The sequence below is a fragment of the Leptonychotes weddellii genome, chromosome 7, assembly GCF_054177405.1.
Source record: "Leptonychotes weddellii isolate Sample4059 chromosome 7, ASM5417740v2, whole genome shotgun sequence".
In the NCBI taxonomy this organism is placed as follows: domain Eukaryota; kingdom Metazoa; phylum Chordata; class Mammalia; order Carnivora; family Phocidae; genus Leptonychotes; species Leptonychotes weddellii.
The window spans coordinates 80,238,960-80,259,728 of record NC_138375.1 but is presented as its reverse complement, the minus strand read 5'-3'; the positions used below and the strand labels follow the sequence as shown (position 1 = coordinate 80,259,728).

At 36.2% G+C, this 20,769-nt stretch overlaps 1 protein-coding gene and 1 long non-coding RNA gene across 18 annotated transcripts in view; one reads left to right on the top strand and one right to left on the bottom strand.

Moving 5' to 3' along the window:
• The window catches only part of TMEM161B (transmembrane protein 161B), a 236,838-nt gene extending 224,778 nt beyond the window's left edge, over positions 1 to 12,060 (bottom strand). For 12 of the 14 annotated variants that reach the window (XR_014147089.1, XR_014147088.1, XR_014147087.1 and 9 more), the window contains exon 1: positions 11,924 to 12,060. Coding sequence is in view for 7 of the 14 variants with exons in the window: in XM_081826602.1 (XP_081682728.1) it covers positions 11,924 to 11,926 (3 nt within the window). In the remaining 7 variants the exon portion in view is untranslated. The remainder of the gene's footprint in view (positions 1 to 11,923) is intronic. The other 2 variants (XM_031033727.2, XM_081826608.1) reach the window with 2 other exon arrangements.
• A 49-nt stretch (positions 12,061 to 12,109) lies between these two features.
• Positions 12,110 to 20,769, top strand: part of LOC115942729 (uncharacterized) — a 66,339-nt gene continuing 57,679 nt past the window's right edge. For all 4 annotated transcript variants that reach the window (XR_014147091.1, XR_014147093.1, XR_014147092.1 and 1 more), the window contains exon 1: positions 12,110 to 12,229. This is a non-coding gene — a long non-coding RNA (uncharacterized LOC115942729). The remainder of the gene's footprint in view (positions 12,230 to 20,769) is intronic.

The window sequence follows — 20,769 nt, the reverse complement described above, 5'->3', positions numbered from 1 at the left end:
GGAATTAGGCGTACCATTAGTAATTATCTCTGCAAAGACAGTATCATCCACTGATAAGGATAAAACTTAAGTGATTATGTAGAGATAAAATGAAAATAATGAACACAATTATTCTTTGGAGAAAATAAGCAATAAGAGGAAAAGCTGATGGATACTAGAATGACGGACATACAAAAATATATTAAAAAATATATCTTCGTAATGGGGAAAATATACATGCTTAAGGCAAAAGGGAAGGAACCAATGTTGGGGGGGTGCTGAATATTCTAGAAAGAAGTTTGCGGGAATTTAATCACTTAAGAATCAGAAATAGATGAGACTAAAGGTGTAAGCTGAAAAAACTTTGAGACCTTGTCCTACTGAAGAGAAGCACAAATAGGTATAGAGATGTATTAAATTTAAAAACCGAGTGGACCAAGTTTGAGAGACCTTGAAGAATAACCACATCAAGGTCAGGATCTTGGCAATGTGACTGAGAAGAGGTCTAGAAACTCAGGAAGAAAGGTCTGATAAACTTATACATGTGGATGACTGACAGACCCAAGCTGGTTTTTTAAAAAATGATTACTTCCAGGAGGGTCTTTAATAGGATTGAGGGCTGTCTAGATTTAATTGAGATGGGAAATCCTTCCATATAATGCCAAAGCAGGTAAAAGCAGCATAAAACAATCATGAACAGGCAAGGAAAATCTTGCCCATAGACCATTTCTAGAATCTTAGGGTTCATTATGTGGTCTACCCTGGCCTTTATCTGGTTTTATAATATAGCTCCAGCCCTTACAGACAGTAAACAGGTCTGAAAATAAGAAAAGGAAAACTTTGTTAAATAAATAAAATGAAAATAACAAAAGGTTTTGAGAGAACACAAGCTAAAGATCACCTATTGATTTAATATAAATTTATTAACTGAATTATATGAATCAGATATTTGACTGTTTTGACCTACAAAAAACAGCAATTTCATATACTTCGAAATAATACTACCAAAAGAAGTATATAAATGAGAAGGTAAAATAAGAGAAAGAAAACTGTAAAACACAATTATCAACAACTCTGATTTGAATTCAAGCACACAGGTTTTCAAATTTAATTGCTTACAGAATTTGTTTGGTGTGCCAGCGTCACGTTCACAGCACAAAATGTTTTTAATTCTTTAAAGTAAAAAATATGAGCAGAAATTTTTGCCATTTGCCAACTCAGAATAAGAAATTTAATGTACTTTAAGGTCAAAAATCAAAAACCCTCAATAAAATGCCTTGGTACATCCTAAATATCTTAGACAAACATGGTAGGAGAATGCATCAATTTGACCTAACTATATTCAAAAACAACTGCTCCAGATTTCCTGCTTAAGATGATGATATAAAACCATTCCTTGGAATTTGAATAAATATAGAAATAAACTTAAGACATTTTCTTTGATATAAATTGATAAGGCAAAGTGGAAGACCAACAACAAACAGAACAAGAATACTTTTTCACAAGAATAGAGGGCATTTTAATGAAATATAACTCATTAACTATTTCAACTATTAGTGCTGAAATTAACAGTTGTTTATTTTAAAAGATAATTTTCTAGTTACAGTAGGTTGAGTGAATTATGCAATATCTCATATAAAGCAATACCAGGCAGTAATTAAAATACTGATGAAGAATGAACTATTTTTAAAGACGTTAACAAGCCACTTCACCTCTTTCTACATGTGCATGTTTCATTATAGTACTGATAAGTAACAAATAAAAGGTTCAATGGAAGAAGGCATCCCTAAATCTGGTATTTTTCCTTAACTGTATTTTTTGACATTACAGAAAATATCCCTACAGATCTATATCCAAAGCTCTTAGTCAAAACTAATAAATTTATATTTGACATTTATAAATCATCTACTTCAGACCAATTCCTACCTACTCTTCAACATTCACTTCACTTATAAAATCTTCCTTGTTAAAAAACATATGCACAACTCCAAAGCTGCCTTCATCATGCTCAACTGTGACCAACAATTTGAGAAAATTGTATTCATCTCATTTCTACAGCCCTAAACCCACTCCCCAGAGAGTGCCTAACATGGCAGGCTTTCAAGATATGTTGAATATTACCTTTTAGATGAAATAAAAGGATAAAGCATAAATTTGCCCACTGTCCTTCACTGTAAAGTTCCTAATATGTGCTAAGCACTGAACTTTAACATAAAGAAAAGTATTCACTTTAAGATCAACAGACAACATACTATACCTCAGAGAAAGATATTTATCTATTTCTTCAAGATAATCCTCTCAATTTAACACAATAGGTACGTGTTAGAAATTCTTTTAAACAAACTAAAAATTACAACTTTGTTAAGTACACTAATAAAGATTCATCAAACAAATTTAAAATAAAAATTTCAGCTTAACTCTAAATTTTAAGCCATATACAAAAGCCAAGAAAATTTAATGTGCACTCCTAATGGTAACTATTAGAAAGATGCACTTATTGTAAATATTTTAATGTACTGAATAATTAAACATACTAGAATCAAAGTAGTTCTCTGTCACTAATAGCAGTTAGACAAGCCCTCTCTGGGACTCATTCCTTATTTACAAAATGACAAGAGTTGGCAAATGATCTCCAAAATCTTCAAAGATTTTATTGTTGATGACTGCAATATTTTAATTAAATACACAATGGATTGTTGGCATTCACATATTTACCATTTCTAAACCACCTTCAAAGCCTGTGAGGTGTAGTTACTGCTGATAGGACTATCTTCTTCATAAGGATTAAATGAGCTAACATTTATAGAAGTGAAAGTAAATCAGAGCTCCAAATTGATGTGAAAGAGTAAACTTAGCCCACTGCCCAGCATTCTCCCCTCAACAGTGGTATGCAGGAATTTCTCTCAGAGATCTGTGAATACCAATAGTCGTACAGTTTTAATTTGTTTTGTTTTTTAAGTTTATCTCAGATACTTAGCCAATTCTCTCTTATTAAATGATTCATTTTATGATCTGCCATTTTCTTTTATCAAGAGAACTATGAAGACCTTAAATACTTCTGCTACAATTGAGAAGCTCTCTATCAAAACCAAGAATAAGCACTCAATAAATATTAGTTAAAATCAAGTTAGAAAATAGTGTGAGTCTTAAAGAACTAACGTTTCAGTTATAGTTATGATTTAACATTATAATGAATGTTACCCAAGTTCTCTTGTCTGTCCCTCCTGATTAGAAAACACATTTAGGGGGCGCCTGGGTGGCTCAGTCGTTAAGCGCCTGCCTTCGGCTCAGGTCATGATCCCAGTGTCGTGGGATCAGGCCCCGCGTCGGGCTCCCTGCTCCTCAGGAAGCCTGCTTCTCCCTTTCCCACTCTCCCTGCTTGTGTTCCTGCTCTCTCTCTGTCAAATAAATAAATAAAACCTTTAAAAAAAAAAAAAAACACATTTAGTTTGCAACTAATTCTAATTCTAGTTAGCATTTGACCTACCCAACCAACTAAGCTGTCTAGTAATAAATGATACAGTGAGGCTTCTTTGTCCTAATGTTAATTAGTCTAATAGGGGAAGGGAGGGGAGAGACAGTAAGCATGAATTTAAACATAATTTAACTATTAATAAAAGCAGAACTTTTCAGGAAAAAAGTCATGGCTTCTCTTTTGAGAAAGACTGTATTCAGAAACAAATGATTCTAGTCATAAACACTCATACTTGAATACATAAGAAACATTTTTAGTCAATCATTTATACTGATCATAAAAATGACCAAAATCTTCTGAAATGATAAAAATATTTAATAAACATTCAACTTAGTGGAATTCTGATGGAGCAGAATCCTCCAATGTGACATTTTCTCTTTAGGAAAAAAAGGCAGGAAAGTGGCATTGCTTTTCTAAGTAGATCATTGTATTTGGGCAAACAGTGGCAATCAAAAGTTAAAAGATAACAAAAATCAGCTAAGCCCTACGTAAAGGGCAGACATAGATAACTACATAAAAAAATAAGCAATCAGATTAGTATTTCAAAAGCCTTCTCCTACTTATCACAGAGATAAAAAGTATTACGTTTATTTTAAAAAGTAAAACAGCCATAGCCTTGATAGGCTTATAATGCCTTGTGACATCAACTGATGGCAGTCTATAATCATATATTTATAATACAGGGCACAACTTATTGAAGTTCCTTCTTCATAAGTAATTTCTGGTGGAGAAAAGTCTCCCTTTTCTCTCCAATGTCGCTTAGTATTTTCCATCTGACCTTTTCTTCAGAACCCAAACCTCTCTACTTCAAAGAATTTATTGCAAAGACTCATCAATATCATCTAGAACTTCTACTTTTTTCCCTAAAAGATCTTTATGATAAATAGTTTATGGTCAGCGGGAAGTAACATAGGAAGGTACTTTTTAAAACTCTCCTAGCAGTAAAAACCTTTATCATGTGTGCGAACATATGGGAGGGAAAGCAAGGTAGCCTACAATACGAATATGTTCTTTTTTGCAACTCAGGGAAAATACTAAGTTCTAGTTGCGGGGCGCCTGGGTGGCTCAGTCGTTAAGCATCTGCCTTCGGCTCAGGTCATGATCCCAGGGTCCTGGAATCGAGCCCTGCATCGGGCTCCCTGCTCCACGGGAAGCCTGCTTCTCCCTCTTTCACTCCCCCTGCTTGTGTTCCCTCTCTCGCTGTGTCTCTCTCTCTGTCAAATAAATAAATAAAATCTTAAAAAAAAATAAAAAATACTAAGTTCTAGTTGCAAACAGGTAGTCCAAGCGAAAAGAAAAGGAGCAAGCCAATCCTTAGAGCCCTCAGAAAAAGAAATGGGCTAACTGTGAGACAGGCCTGCAACAAGTGTGACATACTAAATACTTAAAACGATATGAAATTTCAATTCATCACCAGTTCTCTAATTACTCCTCACCTGATCAGTGTTACTAGAAGTTCATCCCCAAGTGCAATGGAAACTAATAGTGCATGAGAGGGAGTGCCTTAACTGGATGCAGTTAAGGTGGAGGGAATATGAAGGACTGAATCCTTACGACTGCAGCAGTGTCAGATGTGTTTGGCACCTGAGTCAGGCTAAATGGTCAGTGCTATGCAGGTCAGTAACAATTTCTCTAATACTATATAGGATGTACTATTAGTTATTAACTAGGTTAGGACAGATTTTCTAGAAATAAAAGAACACAATATCTCTATTGGAAAATGTTTTAGAAATTAATCCTCTCATAAGTTAAAACCTATCAAATATAAACAATAAGACTGGCACAACAGTACAATGGCCAAACCACCTGGGTTAAAGTCAAATTCCACCACCACTAGCTGTATGATTTTGGAAGAGTTACTCCAATCTTGCTATGCCTCCATTTATAAACCTGTAGAATAGAGCTTTAAAAAAAAAGTAGGTAAAAAGTGGAGGTTAAAAAAAAAATCCAAGATTAAATACTTCATGAAGATTTAAATGTTAATTTAAGTAGAGTAGGTAAATACTAACACCTAAATAAATGTCACTATTACTGTTATTGAGGAAAAGTAAAATTCAATTTCTTATCCACCTAACAAACTTCTACTTACCCTTAAAAGACTTAATCCTTTAATCCTTTGTGAAACTCTTCTTTAACTCCAAACTGAATATACCCTCCTTTGTCCCTTAATGTACATTCAACTAAATGTATATCAACAATATTCAGTTTCACATATTCAGAATCACAGAACCTTGAGTAACACCACAGAGGTCATCTAGTTCTAGTTCAAGCACACTTTCCATGCCATGTATTTATTGTACTTTCTCCAGTCATTTTTAAAAATACATATGTATGGGAGCGCCTGGGTAGCTCAGTCAGTTAAGTGCCTGCCTTTGGCTCGGGTTGCAATTCCAGGGTCCTGAGATCGAGCCCCGCATCATACTCCCTGCTCGGTGCAGAGTTCGCTTCTCCCTCTCCCTCTAACCCTCACCCCTGCTTGTGCTCTCATGCACTCTCTCGCTCTGTCAAATGCATAAAGTAAAAAATCTTAAAAAAAATACATGTGCATGAGCAGATTGGTTTTTCATACTCCCTAAAGATTTTTTAAAAATAAAACTTTATAATCAGACATTAAGATCCTAAGTCTCAATATCAAAGTATCAAAAGCTGAAATGATTTCAGGTTTTTCTAAATCTTTTGTTTATGGGCAAAACACAAAAGATATTTTAATCTACTTTAACAATGGAATTACTAAGTCTGTTTTATATAACTGAAAGACATGAATGTAAAATCAGGATATTTTGAGTGAATGAGTTGTATTCTCTCGAGAACTATAGTTAAAAGACTAAAAATAGGTGCCACAGGGGCACCTGGGTGGCTCAGATGGTTAAGCATCCGACTCTTGATTTTGGCTCAGGTCATGATCTCAGGGTCCTGAGATCCCCGGGGCGACCTCCACACTCAGCATGGAGTCTGCTTGAGATTCGCTCTCTTCCTCTGCCCCTCCCGCCCCTACTCTCTCTTGCTCTCTCTCTAAAATAATCTTTAAAATAAATAAATAAATAAAAATAGGTGGCATAAATCAATCTATTAAGTATCACCTACTACTATAGAGGTTTTTGTTTTTAAAAAAGAAACATACCTTCCTGTTCACTATTCGGAAAAATTATTAATATTTAACTTTATTGAAAGAATTACAGAGCTACAGACAATATAAGCTTTGTGCCCAATATTACAGTATTTTTTTAAGGTACAGTTCATAAATATGTACTCATAGATACCAGGCATATATGCTAAATATATAGTCATATTTGTTCCAATGTCACCTTTTTTTTTTTTTTTAAGATTTTATTTATTTATTTGACACACAGAGAGAGAGAGAGCTAGAGAGGGAACACAAGCAGGTGGATCAGGAGAGGGAGAAGCAGGATCCTGGCCAAGCAGGGAGCCAGATGCGGCTCATGACCTGAGCTGAAGGCAGGCACTTAACAACTGAGCCACCAAGGCGCCCCCCAATGTCACCTCTTCATTGAGGCTTTCCCTGAATGCCTTATCTAAAATAACCACCCTAATCATCTTCTATCCCTTACCCTACTTTTTCTTTGTTGCATTTATCATGACCTACATATATTATGTCTCATTTGATTATCATCAGAATCTCCCAGAAAAACATAAGCTCCACAACGGCAGCACTGTGTAATACACAGTTATATCCCTGTTGCCAAGAACACAGACATACAGATAGTGCTTAATAAATAATGAATGATTGATTAATACTTTTGAGATAAGAGCATGATTTTTAAATGTTTGGTGAAACAAAAAGTATTATCATTCCAATTAAAACCAAGAGAATGTTCATTTTACCAGAACTTCAAAGATTTTTTTTTCCCTAACTCAAGGGCAGATGGTACATAAAGAGCAGAAAGACAATTTACAGACAAGTTTATTTCTTCAAACTTTCTTTGCAGTAAGTTGTGTTCATGCTTGACTTAGTAACATGGGCAAAACCACAGCACAATATTAAGAAAATAAAAAATACTCTTAGAAATGAACCCTTTCAAATATCTTCTGATTTTCTAAAATCAACTAAACTTGTTTTATGCTTTTACTCCAGAGCAAACTAAATTATTTAAAAAGTAGACCATAGTCCACAGTATAAGCTAGTCTTTAAGAATTAATCTTGATCCACCAAATGCTAACCAAGAGAACAGTCTCTACTTTTTTTTTTTTTTAAGATTTTTTATATTTATTTGACAGAGAGAGACAAAGCAAGAGAAGGAACTCAAGCAGGAGGAGTGGGACAGGGAGAAGCAGGCTTCCCGCTGAGCAGGGAGCCCGATGCGGGACTCAATCCCGGGACTCCAGGATCATGACCTGAGCCGAAGGCAGTCGCTTAACCAACTGAGCCACCCAGGCGCCCCACTACTTTTTTTTTTTTTAAGAGAGGAAGTGAGAAAAGGGTAGGGAGAGGGAGATTCTTAGATCTTAAGATTGATGTGGGGCTAGATCTCACAACCATGAGATCATGACCTGAGCCAAAATCAAGAGTCAGATGCTTAACCAACAGAGCCACCCAGGCACCCTGAACAGTCTCTACTATTATTTGGGCTAAGCCTCTTTAGGAAAGAAGCAGTAAAGAAGAGAAGTCACAGAAAAAGTCAGAGAACTGAGAAGAAACACACATCTCTGCCACTGTATGGCTAATGGATAAAACCTGAGAATTTATCCCTCAAGCTACATGTTCATTCACCAAGAAAAATCACATTCTGGGTCATAAAACACACCTTAACAAATTTAAAAGAACAGAAACCATACAATGTCTGCCCTCAGATCACAATGGAATTAAACTGGAAATCAGTAACAGAAAGATAACTGGAAAATCACAAAACATGTCAAGACTAAACAATACATTTTTAAATAACACAAGGGTCAAAAAGGAAAAAAAAATCAAGACAAATTCAAAATATTTTTAATCAAATGAAAATACAACTAATCAAAATTTATGGGATGCAGCAAAAGCAGTGCTTAAACGAAAATTTATAGGATTGAATGCAAATATTAGAAAAGAAGATCTAAAATCAAACACCTAAAGTTCCACCTTAGGAAACCAAAAAAAGAGCAGATTAAATCCAAAGTAAGCAGAAGCAAAAGAAATATTAGAGCAGAAATCAATAAAACTGGAAAGAAATCAATACAGAAAATCAATGAAACCGAAAACTGGTTCTCTGAGAAATTCAATAAAATCAATAAGCCCCTCTCCAGGCTGAGGGAAAAAAGAGAGAACACAAATTACTAATATCAGAAATGAAAGAGGGGACATCACTACAGACCCCGTGGACATTAAAAGAATAAAGAAGCACTATGAATGACTCTATGCCCACAGATTTGATTTGATTTTACTTTTTAAAGATTTTATTTATTTGAGAGAGAAAGAGCATGCGTGTAAGCATGAGGCAGGGGGAAGAGGCAGAGGGAGAGAGAGAAGCAGAATCCCTGCTGAACAGAGAGCCCAACCACTCCAGAATGGAGAGTGAAGCCGTGGGACACCTTGATTTTACTTCTATTTATTTTAAAGATTTTGTTTATTTATTAATTTCTTTGAGAGAAAGAGTGCCTTTGGCTCAGGTCATGATCTCGGGGTCCTGGGATTGAATCCCACATCAGGCTCCTTGCTTAGCAAGGAGCCTGCTTCTCCCTCTCCCTCTGCCTAATGCTCCCCCTGCTTGTGCTTTCTGTCAAATAAATAAAATCTTAAAAAAAAAAAAAGAAAAGAAAAGAAAAAGAAAAAGTGGAAATCAGACTAAATTTTATTTAATCAGAAACATGTACCTATTCTGAAAAATGTCCTGAAGTCACAGAATCAGAAATGTGAGAGTCAGAAGGTGTTTTAATCTCCACCAAGCCCCACTTCTCTTATCTAAAAGGAAACTGGAACCCTTACCAAGTTGAGTGATTCTGTCAAATTCATAGAACAAATAATGGGCAGAATCTGGGTCTTCTGAGTTCAAGTACTACATGCCTCGCATATCATTAGGCCCAAGCAGGGCAAAGGTTCTTTTTTTTTTTTTTTTTTAAGATTTTATTTAATTTGACAGAGAGAGACACAGCGAGAGAGGAAACACAAGCTGAGGGAGTGGGAGAGAGAGAAGCAGGCTTTCCGCTGAGCAAGGAGCCCAATGCGGGGCTCCATCCCAGGACCCTGGGATCTTGACCTGAGCCAAAGGCAAGCACTTGACTGAGCCACCCAGGCACCCCAGTCCAAAGGTTCTTAATTTAACCAAGCTGTATTCAAAATAAATTCAACCCCTCACTTCATTTAATGGCTAAACCCTTTCTTTTTTTTGAGGTATTCCAAGCACTGACCAAACTTGCATATACAGACATCAATTTCATGACTGGGAACACTACAGTGGAGTTAACACAGAAATGTAAGCAATACCAGAATGGAGTCAACTACCTGGCTGGTAGTTGCTGACATTCTCCAGGTGACATTCTCTTAAGTGACATTTTGAGAAAGAGCATTAGTTTTCCTTAACCTAAAACAAAATTACAATTTTGAGATGGCAGGAGATGGGTTCTTCTAGTATTACAGAATACTAGGAATAAATTCACACTGGGCTTCTTTGTGACTATTTTAAGGATTTTTATTATACCTTTCTTCAACTTTTCAGACCAAGAAGTCAAAAACAGAGCTTAAATTTAAGAAGTGGAGATCTGAGTTTTAGTCCAGACTATGCCAAACTATTGTTACCTTAGATAAACCAGTGCTTATTTCTAGACCTCAGATTCTTCCTTATGTAAAATAGGGAGGATTGGGGGGTGGAGGTGGTTAGGCTAATTATTGTCTTTCGCTCCTTCTCATTCGTCTATTCCCTGTCTTTGTCTAATTTCACTGATCCAAAGGGAAAAAGAAAAAACCTCTTTATGAATACAAAGTGTTATTATTCACTGAGGTTAAACACACACACACTGCCCAAGAGTCATAGGTTACGTTAGCTGGTAGAGTGCACCAGAAACCACATTATTTTGAAGTTCTTTTCTTTCACATTAAGTTTCTAAAAGTCATTCAAAAGTCCAACATCAAACACAATAGCTGAACAATGTCAACATTTGGTCCTGAAAAAGCATGGTACACTGAGGCTAAATTCCAAGACACACTGCCCTCCGGATGAGAATTTGAAATCTTTTATATCATCAAATAATTGACAATGTTGAACTTTACCAGACCCCTGTGATCTTGGAAAACAGCAAAGGTTAAGAAATAGCCCCCACGCCCTTCTGTGTTCTGGAAAGGGCTTACTGCAATGAACCACGGGTCCCCATAGGACTTAGATAAGACTCTAAGATGCCCCACTTGTTTACCTATGACAAGGTCAAAGCTCGCAAATTCCCTTTGCTTCATAAATGACTGGATGAATGGCATGTCCCCATAGATCAACTGGAACAAAATATTTGTTACTCAAATTCTGGGTAAGATCCTCTTTCCCCAGGTTCCCGAATTTTGGCCCACCCTTGTCTGAAGCAGCATAAACTTCTCTGGCCTGAGGGTAAAACAATCTGATCTACTGTTCAGTGGTACTTCCCTTTCATCTCACTTCCCCACACTTGGTTCTCTCTAGGATTGCTTTACTCCTCCCTAATAAAAAGAAAAACCTTTTGCTTAACCTTTTAGACTCTTGCTTATCTTACGGTTAGGGCATTCTTCTTATTTCCCCAAGCCCTTGCAATATTCCTTTCCAATAAAATCTCTCCTTACTAAGTCTGAATTTTTCATTTGACACCCTTCCCGATTTCAAGTGGGCTGAGTTTTGGGGCGCCTGGGTGGCTCAGTTGGTTAAGCGGCTGCCTTCGGCTCAGGTCATGATCCCAGGGTCCTGGGATCGAGACCCACGTCAGGTTCCCTGCTCAGTGGAGAGCCTGCTTTCTCCCTCTCCCCCTGCCTGCTGCTCTGTCTACTTGTGCTCTCTATCTCTCTGTCAAATAAATAAATACTTAAAAAACAAACAAACAAACAAATGGGCTGAGTTTTAAAGATAAGCTGGCTTTGCCCTTTCTCTTGGTGACAGGCGCTGATCCTCTACAAAGGGATCCGTTGTGTCCACCTGGAAAAGCTGACGGGATTTCTAAGATCTTAAGTTCTTGGCTACTACCAAGCAGCTGAGAAAAAGGGAGGGACGGAGATGATCAACCCGGAAAGGTCAACTCTGGGACCACCTGGCGCCACACGCCATACACAGTGAATGGCCCACGAACATTCCGGCTACCTACTCCATACTCCTGGACAGATTTCGCGGTTGGGCAGGACGGACGCCGCTTCCTCAGCGGCCCAGGAGCTCCGGGACAGGTGAGGAGTCCTGCCCCCGTGGTTCATCCCATTGCTCTCGCCCGCTTCATCCTCAGCTAGGCACCCGACTGGCTACCTTCACAGGACTAACCTGCTGGCCCCTAACTTCCCACTGTTGTTACTCCAGCCTTCACAGGAAGACTCACCATGGCGCCAAGGACAGGTCGTGGGCCGGACGCCCTGGAGTCCCCGGGACCGTCCTGGACCTTCCCTCCCCACCCTGCAGCCAGGAGCCTCTTAAACAACGCGAGGGAGAGTTTTCCGGCTCTGACGGAAGTTCTGCCCGCGCGGGACAGGAAGTCCCTCCCCTCTCTTGAACGCCGGCGACCCCACGCCACGCAGAGGTGAGGATACGCAGGACGTCCTCTAATGCCACTTCCGTGGGTGCTAGGTTAGAAGCTGGGGCGGTGCTGACCTTGAGAGCGCGCGAGGGAGGCGCAGGCGCAGCACAGGTAGGTGGGCGGGCGGCGCGAAGTTGCAGCGCCTGTGAGGATCCGGAGGTAGGTTGGGTGGTTCGGGCCGGAGGGCGTCCTCTCACTGGGAGGTGATGGACCGGGTGGGAGCCGACCCCAAAGGATTAAGTGAGGGAGAAAAACCACAGGCCGTGCTCGTGCAGGGACAACAGTAGTTGCTTCAGCTGAGCCACGCCTTTTTTTTTTTTTTTTTTTACCTTTTCCTTTCCAGGCTGACCGTCCTTGGAGACTTGCCGGATCTCCACAGACCTGTCTGTCCCTCTATCGTCTCTTTTACCTGCTTTAGTGCATACTAAAGCTCTCCCTTCCTCAAGGCGGTGGAATTTGATCCTGAGACGTTTCTTCACTATTCATATATATATACCAGTGGAAACCAGAAGAACATCTACCAAGATCAGAGAAACGAAGAGAATTCTGCCTGTTGGAAAATATTCCAATATGGACGGTTTCCTTTTATTTTAAAATATATATATATATATATATATATATAAGCTGGAAAAAAGTGAAACTCCCATGTACCTCTTAAATTTGTGTTGTTTTTGTTTTTTTCCCCCAAAATTTGTACCCTTCAACTCTGTGCCTTTTTATTTGGTCACAGTACTGGAGGCAGGATTGAAATGGATATACAGAACACCTTTAACCCAGAAATTAGTCTCACAATTTGGGGATCCTTAAGACGTGACTGTATCTACAATTTCATTTATAGGATCTCTTTTTGCCACTGTCTAGTTTTGTCATAAAGCTGGAATTGGGGAGCTAAACTAGGAAGCTTCACAAGAGGTTAAGTTTGGGCAGGCAGGGGTGGCTATGAATGTTGTTTTACCCTCCTTCTCAAAGTATTTGGAGAGCATGATATCCAATCTATAAATGGTCGGAAGACCCTTGGAGTCACTCCTTAGCTATCCAGAAGCAGCATGCACAGGGCAATTGCTTTATATTAAAAAGGGGGCTGGAGACTGAATGTTTGAGTTGTTTTTAACTTTAAATTTTCTTTTGGGGGGAGATGAGTAATGTGGCAGACAAGATAGAGGAATTACAAGTACTAACGTTGGAAACAGCTGGAGGTGGGTGGGGCTGGGAAATAGTTTGTGAAACAGACCTGCTGAGAATCAATCCAGAACTTCCCTGAGGGTTCTACCTCTGCTGTATAGGGACAACATTGTAAATAGACAAGACCCAGGGCATCTGCAGATGCTAAGTGTGGTAGAGAAGGACTGGAGTCGTTCTGCTTGTGTATCTGTGGGAAGCAGCTGCTATCCTTGAGGAAGAAAAGGTGGAGAAGGAAACTGGCTATCAGTCTGTCAGTGACAACACATTCTATGAAGTCTTACTCTTTCATTTCAGACACTTTGGTTCTTACATCCGTCCTAAACCTGGCAGCCTCATTGAGGTTCACAAAGCATCTCCTCCTATGTGACAGTAAGACTGGAATTATTATCAGGATGGAACCCACTCCTGCCAGAGTAAAACCACGAAAGGAAATCACAGTATTCTGCTTATCATTTTTAATAGATCATGGAGTTCTTTGTTCCTTATTTGGTATTTGACAAGTTGATAAATAACCCTTGGTTAATATCCTTTAATATTCCAATTTCTATTACAATGTGAAAAATCTGTTACAAGTAACATTTTTTTAAAGCGCATACCATATATGTTTGAAGGCAGCATCTCCCCTTTTTATCCCACAGAATTGTAATATTTTGTATTGTTTCCATGTGTTGAAGTTGAGAGATTTACCTATTTCCATTCCTTAAAGTAGATGAGAGTCTTTGACAGAGATTCAAAGAAAGGGGGAAATTATGAAAGGGAATAAAATATGTGCATAATGGAGATTAGGAAGAAATTCAGTAGTCTTGCAAGGGAATTAGGAGTCCAATCTTTGATAAAAGTATTGTTGCTAATTAGGGCTTTGTTTTGAGTTGCAATGTTCTGAGTGAGAACTGTTCTCAAATACTTTAGAACACCAGCAAAAAGTTATGTCTTCTTTCAACACCCACACTGACCTGGAACATTTTCAACCATTAACACTGTTAATTAATTAATCACTGTTTCAAAGGCCAGCTCTATATTCTTTGCAAAATGTTTTCCTGATTAACTCCCCTTCTGAGAAATTTCAATTACTTTTTCTTTTCTTTAATAAATATGATTATTATGTGCTTATATGGTGCCTTTGTAATTTCTCCCCAATATATATTGTTTTCCTAATTAGACACAAATGCCTGGAAAGCTGGGACCTTCTTTTTGTGTTGACCACCTCCTTCTTCTTAAGAAATACCATTTAAATGAATGTTGTGGACAAAATCACTTTGGTTACATTGCTCTTAAAATGCTTTATGGACAAAAATGTTAGTTGTAGCAATACTTATAATGGTAAAAAATTAGAAACAATCGTTAGCAATTAGAGATTGGTCAAATTCTATCATGTATACTTAATTGGAATATTATTTAGCTACTTTTTAAAAGTGATTAGTCTTTCTAATGGAAAAGTTTATTTTCCAAGTTAAAAGAGCAGTCTACAAAATTGTGACCAGCATGATTGCTTTGATGTGAAAAAAAAATCCTAAACATAAAACAAAGAGTAAAAAAGGAAGTAACCAAATATATCAATCACCATTCCTAGAATTACCTTCTAAACCTTTCTGTAAGGGTGTAATTTTAAAAAATTTATTTCCTTTTATTTAAGAATGGATGAAAGGAGCTTCTTTTCTTTCTTTCCCAAAATTATGCTTTGTAACTTCTCTATAATTCTCATCTTCCTAATTTGGGAAAAACAAAACAGACATGCTCTTCAGAAGTATATTGCAACCCTTTAATAATTCAGTAACCTTCCTCTGAAACTTCCATTATTTACATGTTACCATAGTTAAAGCTAGGACCATACCACATACCTAATTAATTAGAATAACTACTGCAAATTTTACACAAATTACACAATGCACATTTTCAAGGATCACTAACATACATAAATGGGATCCCGGTATCATTTGATACCTTTTGCTACTAGAAAAGTCTTTAAACAACCACCACCAAGAGCAATAAACAAACAAAATCATAAGAAAATACCTGTTTAAAACCTAAATTAACTTTTTTCATTCATTAAATATTAAGTATGTACTGTGTCCCAGTCACTGTTCTAGACTTGGAGAAACAATAGTAAATAAAGCAGACATAGTCCTTACTATGAAGGAATTTACTTTTTAGTGGTAATAGACCATAAATAAAAATATAAGATAGTAATAGTCAGGAAATTAAAATAGATGACTATTTTAGATTAGGTGACTAAGGAAAGCTTCTAAGAAAGTGCCATTTAAGCTCCTATTTGACAGGAAAATCCAGCTTTGCAAAAATTGGGGAAATCATGCTTGCAGAGGGGACAATAACACAAAACCTTAAGGCGTGAACTAATTTGGAATATTTCAGGAACCAAAGAAGCTTACCTGTTGGAGCATGGTGACTAAGAAAAGAGTAAGTTTAGAGGGGTATGAAAGAGCTAAGTTATATTGGCATTGAAAGCCAGGAAAGGATTTGGATTTTATTCGGAGTGTGATGAGAAAGGCATTTAACCTGAGGAGTGGGATGAAATAATATATATATTTTTAAATCTACTCTGATAATATTTTTTAATTGAAGTATTTAATCTACTTACATGTAACACAGTTACTAATATGGTTGAATTTGAATCTATTAAGATATGATTTGCTCTTTATTTGTCCTATCTCTCCTATGTTGATTTTGTCCTTTTTTGCATTCTTTTAGATTAATTTTTACTTTATTTCTCCCACCCCATCAGCTTGAGAGTTAAATATTCTTTTAGTAGTTTGTATTGTACCTCTTCCTGGATGATACAACAACCTAAGAACACATCAACTTCATTTACCACCCCACTTCATGTTATATACATAATGTATACTTAATCTCTTACTTAATGTCTTAAATTCCTCAAGACATCATTTTTATACAGTTACTGTGCATTTATCTTTATTCAGCCATTTACCTTTGTCTCTTGTGCTTTATGACTCCTTGAGTTTCTGAGCTTCTGTCATGCTTTAGTATTTCCTTTTGTAAATGTCTGCTGGTGATAAATTCAGTTTTTGTATCCTGAAACTATCTATTTCACCCTCATTTTCAAAGAACATGTTTACTGAATGAGCAGCTATTTTATCATTTTGAAGATACATTCATTGCTTCTGGCTTCCATAATTTTTTTGAGAAATAATTTCAGTTTTATTTTTGTCCCTATAAAAGTAATCTTTTTGGCTCTGGCTGCTTTTAAGATGCTTGTCTTAAATTTGAAGCAGTTTTATTATGATCTAACTAAATGCTTTGGGTTTTCTTGGTTTTCTTTTTGAGATTTGTAATGCTTGTTGAATCTGGGTATGATGTTCTTATTCTGTTTTGGAAAATTCCCAGCTCTTAGATACTGCTTCTCCCCCATTCTTCCCCTTTCTCTCCTTCTGATACTCCACTTAAATGTATGTTAGATCATTTTACATTATCCCTTAGGTATCCGTTCATTTGTCTCTCATGGTTCATTCTGGATAATTCTTACCTTTCTTTGACTTTACTGTTTCCTTTTGAATAGTCTCTAATCTCCTGTTAAATCTATCTGTTGAATCATTTATTTCAGTTATTTTTTGGTTGTGAATTTGGGCATTTCTGTTTGTTTTTTTTGTTTGTTTTTTTAAGATTTTATTTATTTATTTGACAGAGAGACAGCGAGAGAGGGAACACAAGCAGCGGGAGCGGGAGAGGGAGAAGCAGGCTTCCCGCTGAGCAGGGAGCCCGATGCGGGGCTCCATTCCAGGACCCTGGGATCATGACCTGAGCCGAAGGCAGACGTTTAACGACTGAGCCACCCAGGCGCCCCTGTTTGTTTCTATTTTAATGGCTTCCAGTTGTCTAACAGTTATCTATTACAGTCTGATGTTTTATTTTCTCAAACACATTAATCATTTTAAAACCTGTGTCTAGTAACTATGGGGTCTGCTATTATGTGAGGCTCCTTTGTTTCTTGTTGTGGTTGTTTATCGTATTGTCTCATTTAGTTATATGTCTCCTATATATTTTTTCAGTTTAATTATTTAAGTACTCTACACTCAACGTGGGGCTCAAACTCACGACCCCAAGAACAGGAATCACATGCTCTTCTGATTGAGCCAGCCAGGTGCCTCTGTTGTATTTTTTATTTTGTATTACTTATGTGACTTTTATTTATTTATGTTTATTTTTATTTATAACATTTTGTTAAGTTATGTTGTTATTTTTGATTGAATGCCAGAACTAGTATGGGAAGAAATTATACTTTGAGATCTAAAATGATATTTTCGGCAGAAAGGATTTATGTTTCTTGGCAGGGGTTTTGGGCACTAGTAAGCTAAAATCACTTTAATCGAGTCAGTGATTGAGATGATTGGACTCTGAGCAGGTCTACCTCTAGTTCATACTTTTTCCCAGGGTATAGAACTTTGGGATCTCAACTTGAAGCCTGTAGAGTTTACCAGAGCAGACTCTGAACTCCCAATTTTCATCTTTTTAACTCCATGATTTAGTCAGAAGCTCTATTCAAGCTTCTTGGGCATCTTCTCAGGAATCATCAGATACCTCAGAGGAAAAGCTATCATGAATGCTGGATTCAAAAACTTTTTTTCTTCTGGATTTTCCACTGCCTCATTAGCTCTCTAATGTTGTCAGATGTTTGTTTTATATTATGTCCAGCTTTTCTAGTTGTTTACAGAAGAAGGACTATTCTAAATTACCAAGTCCATCATTACAAAAAGTAGAAATAAAAAATATTTTAAGTCCATATGAAACATTTATGAAATTTAATCATAAAAAATCTTTTAAATTTTAAAAGAATTGGTATTATTAGATCACATTTTCTATTCACAGTATAATTATTTTTACAGAAATCTAGGAAACCTCATATATTTGGAAAATAAATTCATTCCTATATAAGCTGGATCAAATTCAAATAGGATTCTCAATGAAAAATAGAAAATGCACATTCAGAACTGATCAATGACAGAAATACTACATATTAACACCTATAGAATGTAGCTAAAACAGTACTTACAAGGAAATTGAAAAATTTAAATACTAAATTAGGGAAGACTAAAAATTATAGATCTAATAATCTGTCCTAAACCTGAGGGATTAGGAAAAGAGTAATGGAAATAAAATTAATGAATAAAACAAAAAGCAAATATTCAATACAGAGAGGCAACGAAGTCAGAAGTTTTACCTTTTAATAATAATATTGACAAATCTTTGACAAGATTACCCAAGAAAGAAAGCAAACACAAAGAATATTAGAAATGAAAATGGGAACATTATTACAAATGCTGTAGAGATTGAGGAGATATCATAATGGGAAAATATAATTGAACTAGATGGTTCCCAGAAAAATGTAACTTTTCAAAAATTATTCAAAAAGAAATAGAAAATATGGTCTGATTACTATGTAAGAGATTGAATCAGTAGAAATTTTTCAAAAAAGAAAACATATTGCCCAGAAAAAGACTTGGAAAAATTAACATAGACATGGATAAAACCTTCTGCCAAATTAGAAGAAAACCTACAACAAACATATTTAACAATGAAATTTTTGGAACAGACCCTTAGAATCAGGAACAAGTACCATATTGGAGATCCCAGCCAACACTGAATGACAGTAAAAGCAAATAAAAAGATAAAAAGATTGAAAATGAAGAAACAATTTACATATAAATTTTAAAATAAGACTTTATAATGATTCTGGATATAATATTAATATCCAAAAGTGAATTGCATTTCTCTCCAGCAGAAATGAACTGTTAGAAAATGATTTTTTTAAAGATACCATTCACCATATCATTTTGAAAATATGAATTACATAGGAGTAAATTTATGATTTTAAATTTTTTTCCTTCAAGGGAAAAAAATCATAAAATATTATTAAAAGACATCAAAGAATGTCTAATAAGAAAAATATACCATGTTCAAGTATTTAGAGACTCTAGAGTTAAGATGGCAAATCTCCCCTACAATGAAAGCAATTGCATTAAAAATCCCAGCTGAGTTTTTCTAGAAACTTGATAAGCTAATTCTGAAGTTTCTATGAAAGCACAAAGGATCAAGAATTTCAAGATACTCCAGGAGCAGATTTAAGATGGAGAGAGTTAACTTGTCAGATAGCAAGAATTATAAAATTATACTAGTTAGGTGTTCATAATAGCCAAAAGGTAGAAACAACACAAATGTCTATCAGCTTACCAAGAGAGAAACAAAATGTGGTATATCCATACAGTGGAATATTATTTGGCTATAGAAAAGAAATGAAGTACTGATACCTGCTATAACATGGATGAAGCTTGTAAATAATATGCTAAGTGAAAGAAGCCAATCACAAAAGACCACATTATATGATTGCATTCATATGACATTTCTGTAATAGGCAATCTATAGAGACAGTACATTAGTAATTGATTAGGGATGGCGAGGTTTAAGGAAATGGGAGCACAGGGTAGTAATAGCTAAAGGAAATGGGGTTTCTTTTTGAGGTGATGAAAATGTTCTAAAATTAATTATGGTGATTGTTGCACATATCTGTATATATCCTAAAAAGCATCCCATCTTAATACTTTAAATGGGTGAACTATATGCTATGTGAATTATATCTCAATAAATCTGTTAAAACTACAGTAATTAGGATAATATGACACTGTCTTAGGGATGGAAAAAATTACTTATGCTGGAATACAACTCTGGAAAGAGATGTACTCTTATAAGTAACCTTGATTTAAGACAGAGATGGCATTGCAGGCCAGCAGGAAAAGCAAGAGCAATTCAATAAATGGTGCCGGATATCTATATGGAAGAAAATGAAATTGGAACTCCTTATTTAACATCATGCAGAAAAATCAGTTCAAGGTGAATTAAAATTTAAATGTGAAAGGAAAACCTATTAAACCTTCAGAAGATAAGATAGCAAGATTATCTTTATGATCTTATGGTAGGGAAATGCAAACTCAATAAAGAAAAAAGAATTATATTCAAATGCATTAAAAACCTCTGTTTAAAAGACACTATAAGCTCATGGAGTAGTAGTTGATTTCAGTTAAGCACAGGAAATGTAGAAGATGAGCCTGGAACATTTTGTTTTGCAAGATAGCAAGTAAGCTATCCTAGAATCATGTCAAATGGATTTAGGAGATAACTGAAAAGCATCCCACTGGCCAAAGATGGGACAATTTTACTGTCAATAAGGACATACAGGTTTATAAAAATTCTGATATCCCCCTGAGCACAGGTTGGAACATATCAAAGCAGTGGATTGGAACACATCAAGTTATCAAATGTCTTTAAATCCATGATTTCATAATGATAGAAAAACTAACAAAAACATCTACTTGGTTGACACTGGGGGATGCTCTGAAATCAATCCATTATTTCAAAAACCAATAAAAAAAGTATATATTATAAAATTAATCAAGCATTTGTCCTGCCTTTTTGATGTTCAATGTACCACAGGTAACCACATA